The sequence below is a fragment of the Geotrypetes seraphini genome, chromosome 18 (assembly GCF_902459505.1).
Source record: "Geotrypetes seraphini chromosome 18, aGeoSer1.1, whole genome shotgun sequence".
Taxonomy (NCBI): domain Eukaryota; kingdom Metazoa; phylum Chordata; class Amphibia; order Gymnophiona; family Dermophiidae; genus Geotrypetes; species Geotrypetes seraphini.
Window position 1 is genome coordinate 31,228,195 of NC_047101.1, and position 25,791 is coordinate 31,253,985.

The following is a 25,791-nucleotide window of genomic DNA, read 5'->3' on the forward strand; positions in this document are numbered from 1 at the left end:
CCAAACTCAGATCAGCTCAATGAACATACCATAGCAGCACCAATAAAGCCCTACTGTATATGTCATACAACAGAACAGATGACGTTTTAACAATTTTTTTGTTGTTGTTGCTTAATGAAAGATGGAAGCTTATTCCACTCTTCTGGACCACCGTCTGCAAACTTAGCTCCTTTCTAGATGGTATAATCAAGTGTTGCTGAGCAAAGCTTTTGCATCCCAACATAGGGTTTGCAGTCCTCCAAATATTGTGAATAAACCAGCAGCAATAATTTATACTTGATTCTAAACTCAATTTTCAGCCAATAAAGCTTACAGTAATAATCTGTTAAATGTTCATTTCTTTGAAGCCAGAACAACATCCGCAAAATGGAGTTTTGCGCTATCTGTAGAGATTTTAGCACCACCATTGGAACACCTAACAGTACCACGGCTAGCATTTAATCTTGTACTCTTCAAACTTGTCCCAAACTTCATTTTTCTGATTAACCTCCCAACAAAAGTTGTGGGCTGTTTTGGGCTCACTTTTGTAGTGGGGTCTCACCTTTTATTTAGCATTTCTCTCTGTGTTGTGATTTGAGCCACACAATGCACCATAGTATAATGAGCTAGTTGTTTGCAATTTTGACTGCATGATGGCTGGAATAATGTCAAGTGGATGAAATAGAAGATCACCTGCACAGGTAATGAGAACATAAAATAGAGATTATAGTTCTTAAAAAAAAAAGAAGCTACAGATTACTCATGGATTTAGCTGCTATACGGGCTGTAGATTGTTAGCTCTACTGAGCAGGGACTGTCTCTTGAATGTTTTAATGTACAGTGCTGCATATGTCTAGCAGCGCTATAAAAATTAGTAGTATTAAAAAAAAAAAAAAACAACCAACAATGCCCTTTTGTATATAACAGACACCTATTATGTAAGAACTGCTATGTAAGATGAGTATTGCTGAGGAAAGTGTCAGGATGGGGGATGGGGGGGAGAGCGCTATAGTCATTGAAATGTTGCTTCTCTCACCCTCCAGTAAATAATACAAACCCAATCTATTCTAGTCAGGTGTGAGACCAGCAAGTTATATGGTAACATTTGACAGTGAGGTAGATATATATTTAGAAAGAATGTTTGTGGTGCTTTTATTAACAGCCTGAAGGCAGGTTCTGCAGAATGTCCTCCCCTACCCAGCCCTCACTGTTTTTGTTTTGACACTATGCATTTACCAACATGAAATTGTAAGAGGTTAAAACAAAAATATAAATACTTTGAAATCTTAATGTCCAATAATTGTCTTATTTAATCTAAAATTTGGATTATATTGGGGTTAATAAATTACTCATTTCCACAGGATAAAAAGTATTGCAGATAACTGATTCCAACATCAGCAATACCTGTTCTGAAGCGATTGTACACTTGGCAGGATGCTTGTTGACATTGTTAATTATTAGGATAGCCTGCCCTCTTGAGTAGATTTTACCATTGCACAAGAAATGCTATTGACGTCTGTGGGTTGCTTGGTTACAAAATAGTGCCTTAGCTCAAATGATCTATCCTGAGAGGTACATCTTTTAGTTTTCAATTGTATTTGGAAATATTTAATTTCTGAAAGTGAAAGGTTCATGCTTGATTCTAGTTTGTGCTACATTGCTTTTCCTTTTAGCTTAGCAGAAAGAAAAATGAATGCATGAGTTAAACTTGGTGGTTAATTTTTTTTTTTCAAGCCTCATAGAAGCAGTTTGCATTTTCTTCTCCATGTAACACAGTAAATGATGGCAGAAAAATACCTCATGGTCATCCAATCTGCCCAACAAGCTGACCAGAGCCTTGCCTATCATTCTATGTAGGCTTAGGCCATCCATGTTTAAATGCTGGTTATCAAGTCATCAACATCCCTAACATGATGGGGATGATATGTGGTGTATTGCTGACAATATTCTATTAACCTGCAGGAGGGATGCCCATGCCATCATGCCACTGCCACCCCCCCCCAAATCCACGACACACACCCTGTTGACACCTGGCAGGAGGGATGCCCACTTGTCCTGCTGCCACCCCCCTGAACCCCTGACACACACCTACAAATATCTTACCAAACTATAACTACTCCCATTACTAAGCATCTTATTAAAATGTTGCTACAAATCCTAAATTCTGCAAAATATGTTTTGGGGTTGATTCTATAAACGGGCATCCTAACTGTAGGCGGTGGTAGGCATCCTACTGCCATCTGGCAGCCAATCAGGACACAGGTTTTAAAAAAAAAATCCCAGAAGCAGGCCACTTGCACTGTAAGCATTTGTCATTGGTCTAGGGCAGTGGTCTCAAACTCGCGGCCCGCCAGGTACTATTTTGAGGCCCTCGTTATGTTTATCATAATCACAAAAGTAAATTAAAACAGTTTCTTGATCATATGTCTCTTTAGCTATAAATTACAATATTATTATTAAAACTTAGCCAAAAGGAAAGATTTATGAACTATAAAGAGTCCTGCTTTCTGACTACACTGCTGCTGCCAGGATGCCTCTTCTTCTAACCTCTGGCAGCAGCTGCGGCTTCATAAAGCAGCCGCGGGGCATTTTCTAGGCTGGCCCACTTCGATAATGCAAGGTGGGCCGGCCTAGCAAAAGCCCCGAGACTGCCCGGGCTAGCGGATGCTGGACAGGGGGAGCAGGGAAGGGAGAAGGGGTACTACTGGACAGGGGGGAGGTAAAAGTAAGGGCTACTGCTGGACAGGGGGAGCAGGGAAGGGGTGCTGCTGAACAGGAGGGAGGTTAAAGGAAGGGAGAAGGGCTACTGCTGGACAGGAGGGAAGGTAAAAGGAAGGGAGAGGGCTACTGCTGGACAGGGGGAGCAGGGAAGGGGTGATTCTGGACAGGAGGGAGGTTAAAGGAAGGGAGAAGGGCTACTGTTGGACAGGAGGGAAGGTAAAAGGAAGGGAGAAGGGCTACTGCTGGACAGGGGGAGCAGGAAGCAAAAAAAGAAAAAGAAAGGCCTCAGCACCCGATTGTGCTAAAAGTTTACACATCTATTCTAGCACCCGTTAATGTAACGGTCTTAAACACTAGTGATGAGATAATCTATTACTGTGGGGAAAATTTGAAATGTTGGCAAACTAATCCAGGACTCGCAATTTATTAATGTAATTTTTCTTGGATTATTGGAAAATATTTGGTGCTCAATCCAAGTGTTCTTAGTGGTGTACAAATTGGGGCTTAATATAATTTTGTTGTGTCTGCTGTTGAAAGAAGTAACTGTTCTGCTAATTTGAATTCTCCTTGGAGAATTCTAAATTCCTCCCTCCCCCCACCCCCATTGACCAATACTGTTGTCCTCCAAATACCACTCCCCTTCCTGACCAGCATTGCACTTATCTGTTTAATGCTGAAGGAAGTTGATGCCAGAGCTAATGTGGAGCCTTGAGCATCTGTGCATGCTCAAGGTCCCTCACCGGTCCACCAAAGAGCATTGGTGTCTGCCTCTTTTAGCACCAAAATGGATATAGTGAACACTGTGCTGATGGGGGGAGGGAAGTATGAAGGACTACAGTACTAGAGGTTCGACTATATACCAAGATCTTCATTTTTATGCCCTTTTTTTTTTTTTTTGCACCCAAATCTGTTTGTTTGAGTATATAATTATTCCAGAAGTTGTGTGTATTCTGCCCATATAAATGCTTATCTGCAAACTACATGTTAGTAAATATGCATGCAGCTACAGCATAATGGGTAGCCAGATTTCAAGCATTTTATAGGTGTATATTCATTTATACAACTAATATGTGAATAAATGTTAATGCTTTTTAGAATTAAACCTCCCCAACCTTAAATTGATCCTTTTGTTTTGATCAGGTTTGTTTTAAATCATCCAAAGGAACCAATCGGTAACTAGCAGCCTTTGATAAAAGAATGTATGCTTATATTTTTCTACCATCCAGACATGTTAATAAAATCCCAATGTGTTTTGGCCGTGGACTGCCTGCATCAGGGGCACGTAATGGTCCTTGTAAAAGGAACATGTAACATGAAATGCACCTTAAAACAGAATTTCAAAGCATAAAGGTTGCCCACATTGGGCTCCTTGAGACCAGTGTGATGAGCTGTGGCTTTTTTGCCTCTTTGTTCTTTTTAAAGCATGCTAGATTTTGCTTAAATTTTCTTCAAAGCTTATTAACTATATTTGCTGACTTCAGATTTTTTTTAAAATCTTATTTTCTTTTCCAGACTGGACGTAAAGAAAGAAGTGATGCGCTTAACTCGGCTATTGATAAAATGACAAAGAAGACTAGAGATTTGCGAAGACAGGCAAGTTGAGAGTGAAATTTTAATTTAATTAAAAACTTAATTTAATTTAATTAAAAACTTATGCACCATCTTTTTGCACCTTGAAAAGTATAAATTTTAAAACTAATTTAGTAAATGGAGAGTTTCCATGTTAACTATCCCATAACTTTATCCCTTTTATTCCTAACCTTAGTTTCTAGTTGATCAAGCTTCTGAATCATCAACTAATCTAACTCTGGGACAGAAAGCTAGCATAGATGGAAGCATATGGTTAGCGAGACATCTATATGTTGACGAAAATAGTTTTACCACAGAAGTTGGCCTGTATAGACATTCACATTAGACACCAGTGCACAGCATATTCAATGTTGGTTGTTGAGTTTGCAGCCTCCATACTACTTAGTTTTTGAGTTGGGTTTTATTTTTTGGTGACTCTGTTGCCTTTTCTTCCTTTTTTTTTTTTACTCTTATGTTGTGTGTATATGCCACTGCCCTGTTTATATTGGAGTTCTTTTCCTATCTTTTACTACTGTACACTGCTGTGCTCTGTCAGAGTGATATAGAACAGTGTTCTTCAACCTTTTTACACCTATGGACCGGTGGAAAAAAAAATTTATTTTGTAGACCGTCAAACTACTAGGACTGAAATTTAAAAACCCCATTTCCGCCCCGTCTCCGCGAGCTCGGTCCTTGCAAATCATCTGATCCCATCCGTACAAGCTTCAGTTATGATTTTATACTGAATGTATTTTATTAAAGTATAAAAAGAAACAATATTCTGTACAATTGTCATTTTATAAATACAAATAATACAGAGCAACAAAACCCCTGTCTCCCCTCCCCTTCACATATATCCCCTCTACTATCAAGAAAACTGAATATGCCAAATTATTACAGAATGCTACACAGAAATATCATGCTAACAATACTGCAGTCACACATAGCAGGAATAGGGTTAGGGGAGTGCAACTAGGGCAACTGCCCCCCTGGTCAGAGAGAGCCCTAAGCCACTGCCTGGACTTTGCAGTCCCCAGTTATGTCTAACACCAGCTCTAGCAGGATATATATTTCAAATCTGATATATTCTAATCACAAAATAGAAATAAAATTATTTGTTTCTACCTTTCGTTGTCTCTGGTTTCTGCTTTCATCTTCTTTTCACTCTCTTCCTTCCAGCGTCTTCCCTCTCTGTTTCTTCAATCCAGCATCTGCCCCTTCCATCTACTGTCTGACCTCTCCCCCTTCCATATAGTATTTGTCTTCTTTCTATGCCCCTCTCCCCTTTCCATCCAGCCTATTCCCCTCTCTCCTTTTTCACGATTCATTCCAGCTTCACTGCTCTCTTCATTTTTGTCTCTCCTACACCAGATCTAGCATCTTTGTCCCTCTCAATTTCTCTGCTGACCCCCCTTCCCATCTCATTCCTGTCTCTCCCCTTCCCCTCCTCTAATCTCCCTGCCAGCTGTTTCCTTCCTTTTTTCTTCTCCCTTCCCTTCTCCCCCTGTCCAGCAGTAACTCTCTTCCCTTTCCTTTCCTTCCTCCCCTCCCAGCAGCATCTCTCCTTCTCCCTCCCTCCAGGTCCAGTAGCAGCTGTCCCTTTTTGTTTTCACCATTCCCAGCAGCTTTCTCCCCTCCCAGCAACTCTCCTTACTTGCCAGCGCTGCGATTCAGTAAGGCAGCCTTGGATACTTTGTTGGGTTGCACCGCCTCTGAGGAAAGCAGAAGTTGCATCATCAGAGGCGGCCCGACTCAGCAAAAGCTCCAAGGCTTCCTTCCTGAATCGCTGCGCTTGTAAGTAAGGAGAGCCGCTGGGAGGGGAGAAAGCACATTGTCTGAGGCTCCCCATTGCTCCTCGATCTTGCCGGTCCTGCGCTAGATGAGCCTCCGTGCATGTGTAGAAGTCGATGTGATGTCATCGCATCGACGTCCAGTTGCCTTCCGGCTGGGACAGTGGACTTAGTGTGCCACCGGCTGGAAAATTTGCAAGATACTGCTTTACTTGGTTGTACTAGACTGCATTGTGTGGTGCTTTTCCGGTAAATTAAGAGACATATTCAATAAATAGCAATTTGAGAGGAGTTTGGGGTTTTTGTTTTTTAAATGCCACTTTAAAATTTATGCCAGTGCTGCTACTACTACTACTATTTATTATTTCTAAAGTGCTGAAAGGAGTATGCAGCGCTGTACATTTTTCTATACAATAGACAGTTCCTGCTCAGAAGAGCTTACAATCTAATTTAGACAGGACATTTCAGGGTTGGGAGAGATTATAGTGGGACTAGGTATCTGAAAGCAGTGAGTGGGACTTAAGAGTTGAAAGCAGTTTCAAAAAAGTGGCCCTTTTAGCTTAGATTTGAACACTGCCAGGGATGACATATTAGCCAGTTTGCTTATAAGGCTTTTGTAAACATGTCAGCAGCATGTCAAAACATCTTTGTACATATATTTAAAAAACAACCACCCTTCTTGAGAGCTTGGTACATAACACATTTTCCTTTTGCTTTTATTGTAGCTGCGTAAAGCTGTTATGGACCATGTTTCAGATTCATTTTTGGAGACCAATGTTCCACTCTTAGTCCTGATTGAAGCTGCAAAGAATGGCAATGAAAAAGAAGTTAGAGAGTATGCCCAAGTGTTTCGTGAGCATGCTAATAAATTAATTGAGGTAAGGATCAACTGACAAGCAACAACAAAAAGTTAATATTGAAGTCCTTTTTTCCTGGGTTTGTTGTTGGTTTGAGAAATTCAAATGAATGACAAAAACTAAGGAAATTTTAGCTTGTTAAAAATCTATATTTCTATTTGTGTTTGTCTAAAAATGTTATTAGCTGATTTTCCTAATTAAATGCGTAATAAAGCTTTAGATTGTTGGCCAGCTGTTCGCTTTTAATGCGTTAAACTTCTGATTGCATAGAAGGATTTTATGTGCCAATAAAAACTTTATCCCATCTATAGGCAAGTGGAAAACTGATTTGACATCACAAATGATCCTTCTAGTGCAATAGGTGTGTTGTTCTGGACAAGTGGGTAGTGAATCCAAACCCACACACTGTGCAGAAGGTATCAATCACAGTTTGCAACTCCTCCTTCTCCTCAGGTGGAGTGTGCTGCCCCCTTCAGCTTTTCCTTGGTTTTCAAAATATAACATCAAAAGAACCAGAAATTCAATGACATACATCCAAGGTGAATCATGTCGTAACATACCACTTGTTATACAAATGATAGCGTATGTGATGTATAAAAACAATAAATAGAAAATGACAACCATACAGCCAATGAAAATGAATAAGTGGATATCAGAAGTTACAATTTTCAGTCATTACTATCAGCCCCAAGACAGGTCAACCCGCCCAAATACTTATATCTTTCAATCCCCCCTCTCCCCCTTGTTTATAGAATTTACTCATGTGTACCCATCAAGTCCCGGGGACTTCCTATTTTTGATATTCTTAAATCACTGCCAGTACCTCTCCCATGGCTATAAGTTCATGAAGGATCTCTCTATAACTCAAGGACGTAACATAAGAATTGCCACTGCTGGGTCAGACCAGTGGTCCATCGTGCACAGTAGTCCGCTCAAGCGGCAGCCCCCTGGTCAAAGACCAGTGCTCTAAAATGAGTCTAACCTCACCTGTGTACATCCCAGTTTAGCAGGAACTTGTCCAGCTTAGTCTTGAAACCCTGGAGGGTGTTTTCCCCTACAACAGACTCCGGAAGAGCGTTCCAGCTCTCCACCACTCTCTGGGTGAAGAAGAACTTCCTTACGTTTGTACGGAATCTATTCCCTTTCAACTTTAGAGAGTGCCTTCTCGTTCTCCCTACCTTGGAGAGTGTGAACAGTCTGTCTTTATCTACTAAGTCTATTCTCTTCAGTATTTTGAATGTTTCGATCATGTCTCCTCTCAAGGAAGAAGAGGCCTCTCAGTTGCAGTCAGGACAACTCAGGGATAGGCAATTCTTCCAAAACCCTTTGAACAACAACATGGTCCTCCCCTCCTGCTGTGCTATAAAGTGTTTGATGATAATAAAAAAGCCTGTTTGATAACCTAATCAGTAACTTGTATCCCACCCCGTCCATCCCTGACTCTAACAATGGTAGCCTTAGCTTGCTTAATACTGATGTATCTAGCTAACTGTGAGCTTGTTTTAATGCTATGCTCATAAATATTCAATTTAAATCTCGCTCTTTGGCGTTCAGTCTCCTCCAACTGGAGCTGATGTAGCTCCCCCCGAATTTGCTGGAATTGGGCAAAGACCAGGGAATCATGTTTACACTTATGTAATATTTCTTGGAAGATCAACTGCTCCCAAAGACCTAGAGATATTTGAGCCCTCTGTCTCTTGAATCTGACTCCACATTTAATAAGTATCCCTCTCACTATCACCTTCAAGGCATCCCATAGAATCCCATATGAAACCTCTTCATTATCATTGATCTTCATAAATTCCGTGACAGTGGAGCGTACCTCCTCTAACAATGCTTCATTTAATTTCCAAAATCGAGCACCCTCTGCTTGAGATGACCCTTTAGAGGCCACCCATATCGATGCATGATCAGAAACTTGGATGGGTTCAATGTTCACATTTTTTAGTGTTCCCCTATTGATTTCTATGTATTCAGAGTCCATCGATTCTAGTATAAGTTGCTATGAATGAGAATAAGTATAGTTCCTCTGCGATCAATGTAAGGACCCTGAAGCCCAGACGTTTGGGGATCGGAGACCATTTCTCTGTGTTCTAGAAGTGTCTCCTCTCTAGGAGACACAGGGTCTCAAGTGGACGCATCTAGCCAGGAGTTTCTGGCGCAGTTAGACCAGGGTAAAGACCCTGCATTGTACAGATTTTTTAAGCCTACAGATTTAAATGAGACCATTGCAGTCTCTCTGTGGGAGCTTGATTTGGAGGCCCTGCAGGCATCCACTGCACAGCAGTCCCAAGTCTCAGTCCACCTGTTTTCCAGCTCATCAGAAATGATAAGGTTGCTGGCCCTTGAGAGGGGCCAGGTCTCTGAAAAGACTAAAGTTCAAAAGTTCCAGGGATGGCATCCTGGCTGACGAAGCAGTTGTTGTAATAATAATAATTTATTCTTGTATACCGCCATACCCAAGAAGTTCTAGGCGGTTCACATCTGTTAATTAAGATCCGCGATGACACGGATTTACAAAATTTTGACAAAGTTACAAGCAACGAAGAAGGGAGCGTGGGGACGCTTTAACAGAGTTTTATCAAAAGTACAAGCAGCGTCGAAGGTAGGGATGGAAGGTAAGAGAAAACGAGAGAGGAGACCAAGTATAGGGGGAGGAGGAAGGGGGAGAGCAGTAGGAGCGGTGTGAGAGTGGGAAAGGGGTAGTTGCAGGTGGAAAGGGGTTATAGGACCTGTTCGCGGAAAAGGTACGTTTTGAGTAGTTTTCTGAAGCTAAGGTAGATAGGGGCCTTGAGTACCAATTGGGCTAGCCAAGGGTTCAGCTTAGCCGCCTGGTAAGCAAAGGTTTTGTCAAGGAATCTTTTGAGGTGACATAATTTTATGGAGGGGAAGACGAACAGCTGGATTCTGCAGGAGTTCTTGTTGGTGAGATTCAGAGTGAAATGTTGATTGAGGTAACTAGGTAAAAGGCCAAAAGCTGTTTTGTAGCAGAAGCAGGCGAATTTGAAGACGACTCTGGATTCGAAAGGCAGCCAATGCAGTTGGTGGTAGAAAGGAGTGATGTGGTCCCATTTGTTCAGGCCGAACATGAGGCGGACGGCAGTGTTCTGGATCAATTTTAGTCTCCTAGTGGTTTTCTTCGTGGAGCTCAAGTAAATGATATTGCAATAGTCCAGTATGCTGAGAATGGAGGACTGTACCAGTAGGTGGAATGAGGAGTCGTCAAAGTATTTTTTTATGGTGCGCAGTTTCCAGAGCACCGAGAAGCATTTCTTGACAGTAAGATCAGTGTGATTTTCTAGGGATAGATAGTGTGACTCCCAGTATTTTTAATGTTTGTTCGAGGGGGAAAACCAGTCCTTTCACTTGGATTGTGGTGTCTTTGATTTTGTCGTTGGGGGTGGCTAGGAAGAATTTTGTTTTGTCCGGGTTTAGTTTTAGTCTATAGGAAAGCATCCAGAGTTCTATCTGATTAAGTATGCTTGTGATGTAGGTGAGTAGTTCTGGGGAGAAGCTGGTAAGTGGGATGGCTATTGTGATGTCATCTGCATATATGAAGAATTTGAGCTTGAGGTTGTGAAGGAGGTTACCCATGCTTCCCCCTTAGATGATGATAGGTATGGTCATTTACAGGATTGCAACCCATCGAGGAAGAGTTGTTCTGGTAGCTGGCTGTGCTGCTCTTGGTAGGTGGATCTGGTCTGGCTTCAAAGAGGCACAGTCTTCCATTACCTATTCATCCAGGCTTACTGTCACAAGGGTCTGTTGCTCTGGAGAATCCCGCAGAATAACTATGTTCGCTTTCCCCTCACTGAAAGCATGTCATCTTAAAAGATTCTTTGAACGAACCTTCTCTTTTCAAGTGGCCAAACTAAACTCATGGCTCGCCCAAATTATACTTGACGCCTCCTCATACCTCCACTTTAGAAAAAAGCTCAAAACTCTACTTTTCAATGGACCAAATCCTTAATGCGCCCCCCTCTCCTCATTAGAAAACAGATCGAATTCCCTCCTCTGCATCAGACCAAATCCTCCTCTTCCCCCCCCTCAACACGGCCCACCTTTCTTTACTTTTTCCCCCTCCTCCCCCCCTCCCAACGATCCCTGTCCCCTCCTCTCTTACATTATGCTTGGCTCCCCCTTCTCACAAATTCTATTGAACTCTTTTACGGTAAATACCATATATGCTCTGTATTAGTCCTTCCTTACTTAAATTGTCAATGTAAACTAGTTTGACCCTTCGATTGACTTGTTATGTACTTCTTTTTCAATTGCACTGTATGTAACTCATCTATTTGTTGTGAACCGCCTAGAACTCCCTGGGTATGGCGGTATACAAAAATAAAATTATTATTATTATTATTATGTTTTAGCTCTTGAGTGTGAGGCCTTAGTGAAGAAGGGTTATTTGGAAGTGGTCATGTCCACTAGTGCTGCCTTGAAGTCCTGCATCCCACCCCTGAATGCCTGCCTGTCTCCCCTGAAGGTCTGTACCACCCCCCTCCCAAAGGCCTGCAACCCTGAAGGCCTTTACCACCCCTCTGAAGGCCTGCTTGTCCCACTGAAGGCCAGTACCACCCCCCCCTCCCCGAAGGACTGCGTGTTCCCCCTGGCCTCCCGCGCACCATTTATTTACTAGCAGCAGCCTGCAAAGATCGCTGGGGCTAGCGATCTCTGCAAGCTGCTATAGGTATTTGTAGCTATTTCCATGCCTCTGACATCAGAGGAGGGGCGAGACTGCGGCAGAGGAAACAGCTCCGAAGACCTATAGCAGCTTGCAGAGATCGCCATGGGGGAAGCCAGACACCAGCATTTCCTGACTGACCCTGCCCCCTCGCCCTCTAAAGCAGGTGCGGCAGCAGCCAGCCAGCAAGAGGCAGAGCTGCCGCTTCTGCTTTAGGGGGTGAGGGGAGAGGGTAAGTTACAAAATCGGGAGGCCGATTTTTGTTTTGTTTTGTTTTAAACTGATTCGAATCAATTCACCCGAAGTGAATCGGTGAACCGATTCGAATCGTGTCCACACTCATGTAATCTAAGAAGCTGTCAACTTGGGTATGATTGTATGTGATTATCTTAAGGTGGCTAAACAGGTTGAAAAGGTGACAGTGAAAGCTAGAAGGATGTTAGGTGGCATAGGGAGAGGTATGGCCAGTAGGAAAAAGGAGGTATTGAAGCCCCTGTGTAAAGCTTTGGTGAGACCTCATTTAGAATATTGTGTACAATTCTGGAGGCTACATTCAGAGGTTATCCTCATATAAATTGTATCACTCAGGGGCCACCATTCTCAAGACAGGTATGTCTCTTATAGGTCCCTAGTCCCTTCTAATAGGCTCTTTCAGTTAATGGAAGGGTTTCAAGGAGACAGGAGTTCCAAAGGGGTCAAAGTGGTAATGGCCTCAGCCTGCTTCAACAAAAGTTGTAGGTATCACTGTTAGTAAGTCCCTTGTTGGAGTGCAGAGGTCTTTGTAGGATTTTCACATCAATCTCTGTTTATGACCTCCTTCAAGGAGGAGGATTATGGATAACAGTTCCGTGCTTTGAGGCTGATGGACATGCTCAGGGATTTATTCAGTTCTTACAGGTCATCAATGATTTTTAGAAATCTGACTGCCTCTTTGTCCTATTCTCCAGTAGTAATAAGTGTCTGTGACCTCTAAGGCGGCGGTGGCATGGTGGATTTGAGAAGTGATTGTTTTGGCTTGCATTTCGTCAGGTCGTACACCTCTGACAGCATTTAATGCTCATTCCACTAGATCGGTGGCAATGTCATGGTCAGTCAAGGTGGTTTTTCTCTGGAAGATATTTGTTGGGCAGCAACTTGGTCTTGGCACATGCTCTCAAGACATTTATCAGCTGAATGTGGTGCCATGGGCAGATGTCATCTTCGGGGAGTCAATCCTGGGAGTGCTTTACTATTTCTCACTAGTCTCCTGGATTTAGCTGCTGCTGCTGCTAAGGAAGGAAAAATTGTGTTTTACCTGATTGTTTTATTTTCTTTAGGCATAGTAGATGTATCCAGGCAGGTTCCACCCTGATGATCTTCAGCTAACCATTGTTAGAAATTAAGCAGATGTGGTTTCTCTCTTGTCAGTGTTTCCAGTTCAGTTTCTCTAATAAGTTGTACTTGGTTTTCCTCAGTTCTGTGTGGGAAAGGAGTTTATAGCAGTGTTATTTCCGCATGCTTTGTTAAGAGCAATATTGATTGATCAGAAAGCTTTGCATCCAATAAGCAAGAGTTCAGAATCAATACTTTATCTCTACCTGGCGGTAGATGAGCACAACCCACAAGTATTCATCTTCTGTGCCTAAGGAAAGACAATTCAGGTAAGACATAATTTTTCCTTAATATCTGCTATAACATTATAATGCCTCAAATAACTGTGTGATACCATTTATATGAGGATAACCTCTGAATGTAGTCTCCTATTCTGATGAGCTGCAAAGAACTGAAATTTGTGTATTTTGTACTTATGTGCCAAGGAAATAGGAAAAACACCAAAAAGTGTGTTAATCCAGAAAAACTGCTCTTTTGAAAAATGTAGTTTTTAAAAGTGTTCTGATTTTCCCACTATAGGTTGCTAACTTGGCTTGTTCAATTTCAAACAATGAAGAAGGTGTGAAACTTGTTCGTATGTCAGCAAGCCAGCTGGAAGCTCTTTGTCCACAGGTATTATACAGACCACAATAGTATTGTGTAATAGTGTACATAGTAGTGTATAGTGTATGAAATTGCAAATCTTTATTCTAAAAGGGTAAATAAGACAGTGCATTGGCTTTTATTTTAATCTGTTAGCTTTAGTTCAGTATTGAATTAACTTATGTACACAACTGTAAAGTACTTTTTTATAGAAGATGAAATAGTCTTGATTTTTATCATCTCTCTTGTCTACATTATTTCCCAGTTAACCTATGACCAGTGTTCTCCCCAGAAATTTTTTCCAGCCATGTGACATGAAAAAGTAGCCGGGTGGGGTGGGATGGGGAAAATTAACCCCCTCTTTTACTAAGGTGCGCTAGCATTTTTAGCGTGCGCAAACCTCCGCGCTAAGTGGGAAAACTAAAGCCAGCTCAATGCACATGTCTAGTGCACATGGCATGTCTAGTGCACATGGCAATTCTGCACGCGCTAAGCGCGAGCTAAAACCACTATCGCAACTTAGTAAAAGGAGCCCTAAATGTGTACTATTTTTTATTAGTTTATTATTATTTTCAATGCTCAATATGACTTCCTTTTTTAAGGTTTGACACTTGTGCCAGAATATTTTTACTAAATTTAAAAAGTATCCAATTCTAGAAGGGAATAATTAGATATTTGCCCTCTTTCAAATGGTATAGAGGTTTAAAAAAGGGAAAGGCGTTAATGAAGTCATTAGGTTCAATCTAGCCATTTATTTCTGCATGAATTTAAACAACTAAAAAAAAGAGAAAAATATAGTTCATCCAGGCATACAAGAAATGGCTCTACAGCAGGGGTGCCCACACGTTTTTGGCTTGCGAGCTACTTTTAAAATGACCAAGTCAAAATGATCTACCAACAATAAAATTTTAAAAAACACAAAGCACACTGTACGCAGAGAAAATATCAGTAAGGAAGAAGGGAGGGGGCACAAACTTGGGATACAGAAGGAAGGGGCATGAACTTGTGACAAAGGAAGGAAGGAGGGTGGGAGCATGAACTTGGGACACAGAATGGAGAGAGGGACATGTTGGGACACAGGAAGAGAGGGGACACAAACTTAAGACAAAGTCTGTAAGGAAGGAGGGAGGGGGCACAAACTTGGGATACAGAAGGAAGGGAGGGAAGGGACATAAACTTGGGACATAGAATGGAAGGATAGAAGGAAAGAGATGCTGAAGTGGAGGAGGGAATAGAAAGGGAAAATTGTTGAGCATGGGTGTGAGGGAAAGAGATGGTGTGCATGGGGAAAGGAAGAAAGAGGAGAATGTTGGGCATGGGGCTGGTGGGCAGGGGCAAAAGATGCTGCACACAGTCCAGGGGGGATGAGAGAGGGAGAAATGTTGGATGGGGCAGTAGAAGGAGTTGGAGCGATATACCCTGGATCCCTCTCTTTCCTCACTCCCTTTGCAGCAAGGGAGAGAGAGATGGTGGATGTTGCACTGGGGGTGGAGAGAGAGGAAGAAATGCTGTGCAAGGTGGGGAGGGGTAAAAGAGTGTGCTTTGCGTAGTTTAATTTTGTGGTTACCATTATGTATTATTAATAAGATTATATTGTGTGTATGTGAAAAATGAATGGAAGAAATGGCATTTACAATTAGTATTATTATTAGTATTGTGGCTAGGTCTGGGGTGGAGCCTGGGTAGTGCTTTTGGGCCCCCCCAAACAAAAAAGCATTCCACTGACTATGGATGTTGGACCTAGTGTGGGAGGAGAGATGGTAGACCTGCTGGGAGGAAGGGGGACGAATGACCACATCCCAGAAATTTTGCAATAATTTTGCATTTTCAATTTAAAAAATCCTTATCTCCCAAGATGCAAACCGAGCTATTTTCTACATAGTTATTTAAGTTTTTGCATATAGGCCCCTTATATTAGCTTTTTCACAAGTTCACCAATTTTTAAGTTCTTTCTCTATTTTTTTTGTTTTTTTGTACTCAGCATCTTGAACGTCCCTGTTTACTGAGTAGACATATAAATTTTGGTTAGAAATGATTCACAATTACTATCCTACCAAGAGCTAAACAAACTTTAAATAACTACAGTAACTTCAAATCCTGGGGGGGAAAAAATTCCACAGTACTACTATACCTGCACAGTTTTTTTTTCCAGTGACAAATTGCTAAATATAAAATAATTTCAAAACATATCCACAAATGAATTTTGGCCCTTTGTCAACTAGTAATCAATCATATCAATCATGGTGTTATATGTCACTCACCCTCCTACAACGTACAAGTCCAGAGCAGTCCACCTGACTTCTACTACCGGCAACCCCCTCGCACAATGACATCACATATTCGAGCTCCCAGAAAGATTCCTTGTTCACTATGAGGTTGCGAAGGACAGCGTGGAAGAGAGTTAGAGGTCCGATTTGTTCAGTGTCCTGTCCTGCACCATAGGCATATTGCGCTGCAGTGAAGTTTCCAAGCGAGCGATGGGGAGGCTTCCCTTGCGCCGTGACTTTTTTGCCTCATTAGGCATAGGTCAGCAATGGAGGGAAGTTACAATTTGCTTCGGGCCTTCTTCGTTGCCGGGTCCTGCCTTCACGGAAACAGAAAGTAGGCAGGACCCGGCAGCGAGGAAGGCCTGAAGCAAGTTGTAAGCTTCTATCCGTCATTGACCAGTCTCCTGCCTTAGCCCATAGTGAACTCATGCTTCGGGCTCTAAGGTGTGCGTGCCAGCTTCCCTTCTCTTTCCCCCACCCTCCCCGGACGTAACTTCTGGTTTCGGAGGGAAGCTGGCACGCACTCCTTAGAACCCTGAAGCATGAGTTTGCATCTCCAAGCCGGTGAGAGATGGTTTTTTTAGGGGATTTTTTTATGTTGAGCGGCGGCAGCAGCAGGATTCCAGATAGATGACAGCCGGGTGGTCATCTAAATTTGCCGGACAGACCGCCCAGCTAAAAAGCCATGGGAAGAACACTGTATGACAGTGAATGAAGTCTGTATTTGCAGGACTGCAGCATTTAATATGTTAGAATGTTCTATATCACGTATTCCCAGTCAGTATCTAGGAGGTTTGCAATAGTAAGCATCACATGTATCATATGAAGTTGTAAGTTTTCCTTTAAGAATTCTGACAAAGGAAGTTGTGAAAGCATATTTTATGCTGCCTGAGAACTTGTCCAAATTACAACATACTGATTACTGAATGTTAAACTTATTAGAAGATATCCATGACTGAAGGGGGATAAATTTTCTGTCAAATTTACAAAACTAACTTGAAATGCTTGTGGTGTTTGTTTGTCCTCTTCCCCCACCCTGCCCCCTTTCTAGGTGATTAATGCAGCTTTGGCTTTGGCTGCTAAACCACAAAGCAAAGTGGCTCAGGAAACAATGGACATGTTCAAAGAGCAGTGGGAAAAACAAGTCCGCGTTCTAACAGATGCAGTAGATGACATCACTTCCATTGATGATTTCTTGGCTGTATCAGGTAATAGACTGCCGGGTATCTGTGTTAGCTTGTTTAAGTTCATGTAACTTGTACCTTCTACCAAATGGTTTCACTAAACTAAACTAAACCTTAAGTTTATAAATCGCTTCCTCTCCATAAAGAAAGAGCTCAGCACGGTTTACAGGAATTTTAATATAAGGAAGGAAAAAACATAATAAGAATTAGTGATTATAAAGAGGGTAGCAAGATTTATATTTTTGAGATTAGCCAAGTTTTCAGATGTTTTCGGAATAATTGGAAGGAGCCCAGATTCCGCAGCAGGGCAGAAAGGTTATTTCAAAGCTCAGTGATTTTGAAGAAAAAAGATTTCCCTAATTTTCCCGCATAGATAACGTCTTTTAATGAGGGGAAAGATAGTTTAAGTTTTTGGGTGGATCTGGTAGTATCAGGTCTCATAGAATTCCAAGATAGTGGAATTAGGGGGGGGGGGGAAGAATGCCATGCAGGATCTTGAATGTTAGACAGGCACATTTAAAGTGAACCCTAGAAATTACTGGAAGCCAGTGAAGTTTTGACAGAAGTAGGGAAATATGATCAAATTTACTTTTTGCGAAGATCAACCTAGCCGCAGTATTCTGGATCCGCTGAAGTCTTGAAGACTTTTCTTGGTTAGACATAGATAGATGGAATTACAATAGTCCAGCCTGGAAAGAATGATTGATTGTACAAGGACAGCAAAATGTTGTTGGTGGAAGCAGGATCTCACTTTTCTCAACATGTGAAGACTAAAAAAAACACTTTTTTTTACCAGTGAGTTGAGATGGTCATTAAATGAAAGTGTAGAGTCAATAATGATGCCCAAAACATTTTTGAGAATTTAATCTGCAGTGTGGGTCCTAATACAGGTATTTTTTTTCTATTTAGCTGATAATGTTCCACTGAGATGTTTACATTTCACACATATTCACAATTCCTGTGGATTAGATTTCATCCTGGAAAATGAATCTGTCTCAAATATTACACAACTCAGTAATTAGAGGGAAAATGAATCTGTCTCAAATATTACACAACTCAGTAATTAGAGGGAAAATTTTATAACTAACTGCTTTGCAGAAATATACTTGTATACTTTTCATTCTGCATATTTAGCTGGAGCTGGATTGTAAGTTATTCCAGAAAAAATAGCTGCATGCTGGAAAATTTGCATTGATATTATAAATAAGTATACTTCAATTCTTGGAGGGGGAGGGTAGAAAGTTCCTTTATAGGTCTTATTAATAGATAAGAATACAATACAATATTTATATGATATTTTGAATTAAATTACTTGTGGGAAGAGTGGGTGGGGAGGAAATAAATTTATGTATGTAAAATCATAATTGAATGAATTTCAAGTAATGTGTAAGAGTTTCAAATGATGTAATATTGTGTACTTGATGTAAGATGGAAAAATGAATAAAGAATTTGGAAATAAAATAAATAAGTATACTTGCATTCCTATGCACAAAAAGGCTTTCCTCCATAACTGGCAAAAGATGTGCCAAAAGACACATTGGGATTGGGTAGACCAGGGGTGCCCACACTTTTTGGGCTTGCGAGCTACTTTTTAAATGACCAAGTCAAAATGATCTACCAACAATAAAATTTTAAAAAAACACAACGCACACTGTACGCATAGAAAATGTTAATCATCATTCCTATTCCAGGGTTTTCAAAGAGGTCAAAGCAGATGACTCTATGCACTATCACTTCAGTAACAACCATACAAAAATAGACAAATATACTCCCTCCCTTTTTACTAAACCACGTTAGCAGTTTTTAGTGCAGGGAGCTGCGCTGAATGCCCAGCGCTGCTCTCGACACTCCTAGGCTCCCTGCGCTAAAAACCTCTATTGCGGTTTAGTAAAAGGGGACCTTAGTGTAAAATATAGACAGCAGATATAAATTCAGACACATTTTGATCACAAAATTTAAAATAAAATCATTTTCCCTACCTTGTCTGGTGATTTCATGAGTCTCTGGTTGCACTTTCTTCTTCTGACTGTGCATACAATCTTTCTTCCCTTCTTTTAGCCTGTATGCTTCTTCTCCTCCAGACCTCATTTCTTCCCCCAACTTTTCCTTCCTCTTCCCTGCCCTTTCTTTCTCTCTGCCTCCCTTTCATTTTTTTCTGTTTCTCTTCTTTCCTTCTGTCTCCCTGCCTGCCCTTTTTCTTTCTTTCTCCCTGCCCTCCCCCAAGCCACTGCCACTGCCATTGCCATCGGGGACCAGGACCCAAACGCCACCAATAACAGGCCCCAAGCTCTCCCTGCTTCGGCCAACCAGCATTCCTCTCCCTGACGTCAATTCTGCCATCGGGAAGAGGAAGGCTGATCAGCCCAAGATCGCGATCGACCTATTAGGGGAAATGCTGCCGGGTCCTGCCTTCGCGGAAACAGAAAGTAGGCAGGACCCGGCAGGAAGAAGAACAAATGCTTGTCTCCCGCATTAGCCCGTAGCGAACGCTTGCTTCAGGGCTCTCAACATGTGCGCGCCGGCTTCCCTTCTCCCCTCCCCCCCCCCCCGGACATAACTTCCGGTTTCGGAGGGAAGAGAAGAGAAGCCGGCACGCACATGTTGAGAGCCCTGAAGCAAGCGTTCGCTACGGGCTAATGCAGGAGACAAGCATTTGTTCTTCTTCCTGCCGGGTCCTGCCTACTTTCTGTTTCCGCGAAGGCAGGACCCGGTTTTTTGTTCAGCAGCGGCAGATGACAGCTGGGCGGATCGCCCAGCTAAAAGGCCCTAGGGAGAAAGAAAACTGGAGAGGAAGGCTGATCGGCCCGTAGATCAGGACGGCAACACGAGTCTATCACAGAGCCCGGGATAGGCTCCGCGATCGACTCGCGTTGCCTTCCTGAGCTACTGGTCGATCGCGATCGACGTGTTGGGCACCCCTGGGGTAGACAGTCCTACAAAAGCTCATTTCTGTGCATAAAGCACTGCATTACCTTTTCTATGTAAAAATACTTTTTCCTTGAATATATGATGTAGAACCTATTTTCTTTGTTTTCTTACTATCAGAGAACCATATCTTGGAAGATGTCAACAAGTGTGTCATAGCACTCCAAGAGAGAGATGTTGATGGGCTAGATCGTACAGCTGGTGCAATTCGTGGTCGTGCTGCAAGAGTCATTCATGTTGTCACATCGGAAATGGATAACTATGAGCCAGGAGTGTACACAGAAAAGGTTTTAGAAGCCACAAAATTGTTATCAAACACAGGTATTCAGAAATCCACTTGCTACACTTTTTTCTAAAGTTTCAGTTTATATATATATTTTGAGGTGGTGCAACAATCTTGAGGAATATGGAACATAAGAACATAAGTAGTGCCTCTGCTGGGTCAGACCACAGGTCCATCACGCCCAGCAGTCCGCTCCCGCGGCGGCCCAACAGGTCATGACCTGTCTGAATCACCCCTTGGTTTCTCATCGAAGTCCTATCTTCCCATCAAATTCTTGACCCTTTGTCCCCGCACCCCTTTCAGTACCCTACGATCCCTTTGTCCCTCAGGAATCTGTCCAATCCCTGTTTGAATCCCTGTACTGTATTCTGCCTGATCACTTCCTCCGGGAGCGCATTCCATGTGTCCACGACCCTTTTGGGTGTACATTTATTAGTTTCAAGTAAATATTGACCAAAGCTTCTGTTCTGATCACAAACTGTTGCAGAAGGATGTCAATCACATCTTTCAGCTCTTCCAGTGGAGTATAATGCCCTCTTCAGTTTTTCCTTTTGCTAATGAACTGAGAAGCTGTGTTCCAGTGCAATAGGGGTGGAAAAGCAGGTTATCTCCCTATGGCTGTGAGCAATATGCAAAAGAAATACACTCCGGATTTTTTCTGTGACCCTCATATTTCACCGGGAGCTCTATTGCTACCTGCAGTTTTTCCCTTCTGATACGAGCAAGAAGGAGTGTTTCTGATCAGCCCTCCCCTTTTCTTATTTTATTCTGTATTTTTGACTTTCATTCAGTGTTTTAAGTGCTCAGAATTTGTCACCTTTAGTGTTGGCTCTGCCTACAAAGAGAAGAAGCAGATTGAGGTCTGCAGTAGAGAGTTGCACAGAAATAGAAATCAAACCCGTCCCCGCCCATCCCTGGTAGAATCAAATCCGTCCTCGCTAGAATCAAATCCGTCCCCATAAATTTCAGAAGTAGTTATTTCATTTAATTATGCTACTGAATTAAATAAGCAAAGATACTTTATTAATTTGGAAATATTAATTGGGACGAATACATACTTTGTAAATGGGTTTCTACCAGCCTCTAATGTAAATATAAATACTCAGCAGATGAGAACCCTCAAGCTGTCAAGTGAAGACTTCCTCTGCAGTTAGCCGGGGATCCCTTTTGCCAAGCTTGGTATTAATGTAGAACAAAAACTTTTCTGGACAAAAGAAAATGGTAAAACCAGAGAACATAATTTGAGGTTGAGGGGGTGGTAGACTCAGAGCAATATAAGGAAATTCTTCTTTACGGAGAAGGTGGTGGGTGCATGGAATGCGCTCCTGAGAGAGGTGGTAGAGAGGTAAACAGTGACAGAGTTGAAAAAAGTGTGGGATGAACACAGAGGATCTCGAATCAGAAAAAAATTAAGGCCAATACTGGGCAGACTTGCATGGTCTATGTCCGTATATGGCTGTTCGGTTGAGGATGGGCTTGGGAGAGCTTCAATGGCTGAGATGGTTCAGATGGGCTGGAGTGATCTTTGATGGAGACTTCAGTAGATGGAACCTAAGCATAGAACCGGGAAGAGCTTTTGGTTCTGGCCCAGCAATAGCTAGGAAAATGGAAAATTTAAATTAAGTAAGTAATTTAAAGAGTGGGTAAGGTTCAGTGGATTGGATGGACCATTCGGGTCTTTATCTGCCGTCATCTACTATGTTACTAGAGGATATTCAGAGATAGTCATTTCTATTCTCCTGCGAGCTAAAAAACCTCTGATGCATCTCCGATGCACCAAAGATTCTTGACTTTCTGCAGGCTGGACTAGAGAAAGGCCTGGCAATGGCATCTCTCAAGGTACAGGTGGCAGGCCTCTTGTGCTTTTGAGCCTGAGTGGGAAAAATTTTGCTGGCCTCTCATTCAGATGTGATCAGATTTTTGAAGGGGGTGCTCAGTTTGCGGCCTCATTATGCCAGCCTTTTCCTTAAGGGACTTTGTAAGCTCCGTACAAGCCAATTCAAGAGGTGTCCCTGCTGGTTCTCACAGTGAAGACTATTTCTGGTGGCAATTACCTCAGCAAGAAGGGGCTCTGCATTGCAGGCACACTCGTTCTGAGAACCATACCTCAGGAACAAAGAGGCAGGATTCGTCCTTTTACAGAGGTTGCATCAGCCTTTCACGTCAATCAAGAGGTCCATCTGCTCACATTTCAGTTGATGGGTTCAACAAGCAGGATAAAATATTGCATTTGCCCCACTATTTGGAACAGACCAATGACTTTGTCTTTCCAATCGCCTTTTTGTTCTAACCAGTCAGTCAAGACAAGGCAGACCAGCTTCCAAGGCATTTATTGCCAGATGGACTCATAGGGCAGTCTCATTGATGTGTATTTTCTGTGGCAAACAGCCTCCTATTTCTCTCAAAGCTCATTTGACTAGAAGTATGACTGCTTCCTGGGTGGAGACCAGGGTAATGTTATCCAAAGAGATCTGAAGAGCAGTTACTTGATGTACTCTCTCCATACATTTACCAGATTCTACAGAGTGGATGTGGCAGCTCAGGAGGATGCTGCTTTTGGGTCCTCAGTCTTGTGCACAGGCTCATCTGTTCCACCCTAGACATCTGCACCTGCTTTGGTATGTCACCTAGAGCAGTGTTACCAGTCAGGTTTTCAGGATATCCACATTGAATTTGCATAAACTTGATTTGCATACACAGCCTCCATTATATACAAATTTCTTTCATGCATATTCATTGTGGATATCTTGAAAACCTGACTGATAAGGGGGTACTCCAGGACCTAGTTGAGAAACACTGACCTAGAGTACAGACTCCACTGTTTACGTAACAGAATAAGTTTGTTGAGTGCCTGATGGGCCGTCGCGGGTGCGGACTGCTGGGCGCGATGGACCTCTGGTCTGACCCAGCGGAGGCAAATTCTTATGTTCTTATGTGCTTGTGATGTTTGCATACAGCAGGGTGGTTCGTTTGTACACCTATGTTAGCTTATGCTAACTATTCTTTTTCATGAGTTACAGAGCAGAACAGATATGTACAATTGTTTTGGGAAAGTTCCCTGTGCCCCTTCTTCTGTTATAGTGAATATCGTTTGCTTTTGTACAAACTGAAGAGGGTACTATACTCCACTGGTGAAGGAGGCGTTGAAAGATGTGGTATACATTCTTCTGCAACAGTTCGCAACCAGAAGATATTCACCTAGAGCAGTGTTTCCCAACCCTGTCCTGGAGGACCACCAGCCAGTCAAGTATTCAGGATAGCCCTAATGAATATGCATGGAGGAGATTTGCATGCCTTTCACCTCCATTATATGCAAATCTCTCTCAGGCATATTCATTAGGGTTATCCCAAAAACCCGACTGGCTGGTGGTCCTCCAGGACAGGGTTGGGAAACACTGACCTAGAGTACATACTCCTATATTTATTAACAGAAGATTATCCAGGTAAAAACCTAATCTTCCATTATAGCTGTTGTTTTTGTTTTAACTGCTGCAGCTCTTGCAACCATTCAGAATAAAGTATTAATATTAATAACTAGGGGGGCATGACAAGATGGCGGCGGGACTGGAGTAACGCTAAGCAGTTTGCAGTGCTACTTCTGAAAAAATGCCTCATACAAAGTGCAAGGGTGCTGTTCGCCTGGGACCCTCGCTGGCGAACTCTTTTTCACTCTTTTGCGCCAGGCTTTGCTTGACTTTGCTCCGAGGGCTCCCTTGATTGCTGGAGGGTGAGGTTCACTGACTTTGGAGCCATGGGACGGGGCTCCTATGTCTGAACCGGAAGTTTCACTCTCGCCTCCAGACCCACAGTTGAAACGTTCTTGATACAGGAAAGACCCAGCACTGGAGAGGTAGCGGGAGATCTCCCTGCAGAGGGGAGCAAGATCAATGAGGTACCATGGGAAGAGAATTACATCATGGGGCTGAGGGTGTTTCCCCAACCTCTTTGGAGGTGATTTTACTAGACATCTGGAAAGTACTCCAGAGAATGGAAGGAACGATATAAAAATCGACAGAAGAAAAGTTTGGTAAGCAAGGTGGAATCTTTTACTAAGACTGTTAACTGATATGAAAACGGAGAATGAAATAAAGTTTACAATGATAGATCAAGATATAACTGCTCTAAAAACTGTTACTGAGACTTTGATTAAGGATAAGTTAGTTATTCACAGAAAGATAGAGCAGTTAGAAAACTATAACAGAAGACTAAACCTAAGAATATTGAACTTCCCAAAAGCATTAGATATTTCCACAGTCGAACTTTTTAGAAAATATTTGGATGAAATACTGGGTTTCGCCCCCGAATCTGTTCCTCCATTGAATAAAATTTATTACCTACCTGGTCCTAAAAAGCATGGGAGCGAAATTCCAGTGGTAACTCAGAATACGACTTTGGGGTTCAAAAGGAGATTGGACGAGTTCATGAAGGAAAAGGGTATCCATGGGTACAATTAGAGGGTTACTATACAGTATAGAAGGCTGTAAAGTAATAGAGTAGTAGAGTAATAGATCACTACAGGTCATTGACCTGGGGGGCCGCCGCGGGAGCAGACTGCTGGGCGTGATGGACCTATGGTCTGACTCAGCAGAGGCAGTGCTTATGTGCTTACTCAAAATCAATTTCAAGCAATGGACTTGGGAGACATTTCAGCAATTCTTGAGACATCCATATCAATAATTGAAGAGAGAGCCACATTGCTTATCTCATTTGTTTTTCAACAAGATTATAATGTAGTTTTGAAGCTTTATTTTTGTAATGCACAGATGCCTTTTCTGGGACATCGAGTATGGATATTTCCCGATGTCAATAAAGAAACTCTCAAGAAAGGAGAAAACTTTTCCTAGTAATGAGACAAGGAAAGACTTGGGGGCTGTTTTTCAACTAGTATACCCATGCAAGTGTCTCATTAAAAACTTAGGAATAAAATATCCTTTTTTCGTTCCAGACCATCTCAGGAGCTTTCTAGACCTAAAGAAGATCTCTAGGGTTTAAAGGGTAAAGAATTATAGAAGGGTGTCTTACCCATTAATGCCTATTTGAATTGTTTATTGATTTTCTTCATATAGATAATGTTAAGTCCCATATCTGGGCTGCTCCCCCTAACTACTTTAATTGGGGCCTAAGGAGAATGTAAATTTATCTTCTGAAATAATTTGGTTAATTTTTGTATTTATTTCATTTTACTAAACCAAGTGTATATTGCTTGATATAAATTTGCAAATATTAAATAAATAAATAATGACACAAAAAATTAATAACTATAGTTAATTAATTTTGGCATTTTTTCTTTAGTGATGCCACGTTTTGCTGAGCAAGTAGAAGCTGCTGTTGAAGCACTTAGTGGTGAGAGTTCTCAGACCATGGATGAAAATGAATTTATTGATGCCTCACGACTAGTGTATGATGGTATTCGAGATATCAGAAAAGCTGTATTGATGATAAGGGTAACTATTTTTTCATGTATTCTTTGTTTTTGGTCTAACCAATTTAAATATAAATACCTGTTTTTAAGAGGTGGTTTTTTTTTCAATTAAGTTACAAATATATTAGATTGAGCATTAAGGGCTCCAGTAAACTTG

The 25,791-nt window shown here is 41.9% G+C and overlaps 1 protein-coding gene across 2 annotated transcripts in view; it reads left to right on the forward strand.

Annotated features, from left to right (window-relative positions):
* Positions 1-25,791, forward strand: part of CTNNA1 (catenin alpha 1) — a 179,110-nt gene that overhangs the window by 94,586 nt on the left and 58,733 nt on the right. For both annotated transcript variants that reach the window (XM_033927160.1, XM_033927161.1), the window contains exons 8-13: positions 4,213-4,293; positions 6,785-6,937; positions 13,491-13,583; positions 16,872-17,028; positions 20,050-20,250; positions 25,505-25,656. In XM_033927160.1, coding sequence (XP_033783051.1) covers positions 4,213-4,293; positions 6,785-6,937; positions 13,491-13,583; positions 16,872-17,028; positions 20,050-20,250; positions 25,505-25,656 — 837 coding nt within the window. The remainder of the gene's footprint in view (positions 1-4,212; positions 4,294-6,784; positions 6,938-13,490; positions 13,584-16,871; positions 17,029-20,049; positions 20,251-25,504; positions 25,657-25,791) is intronic.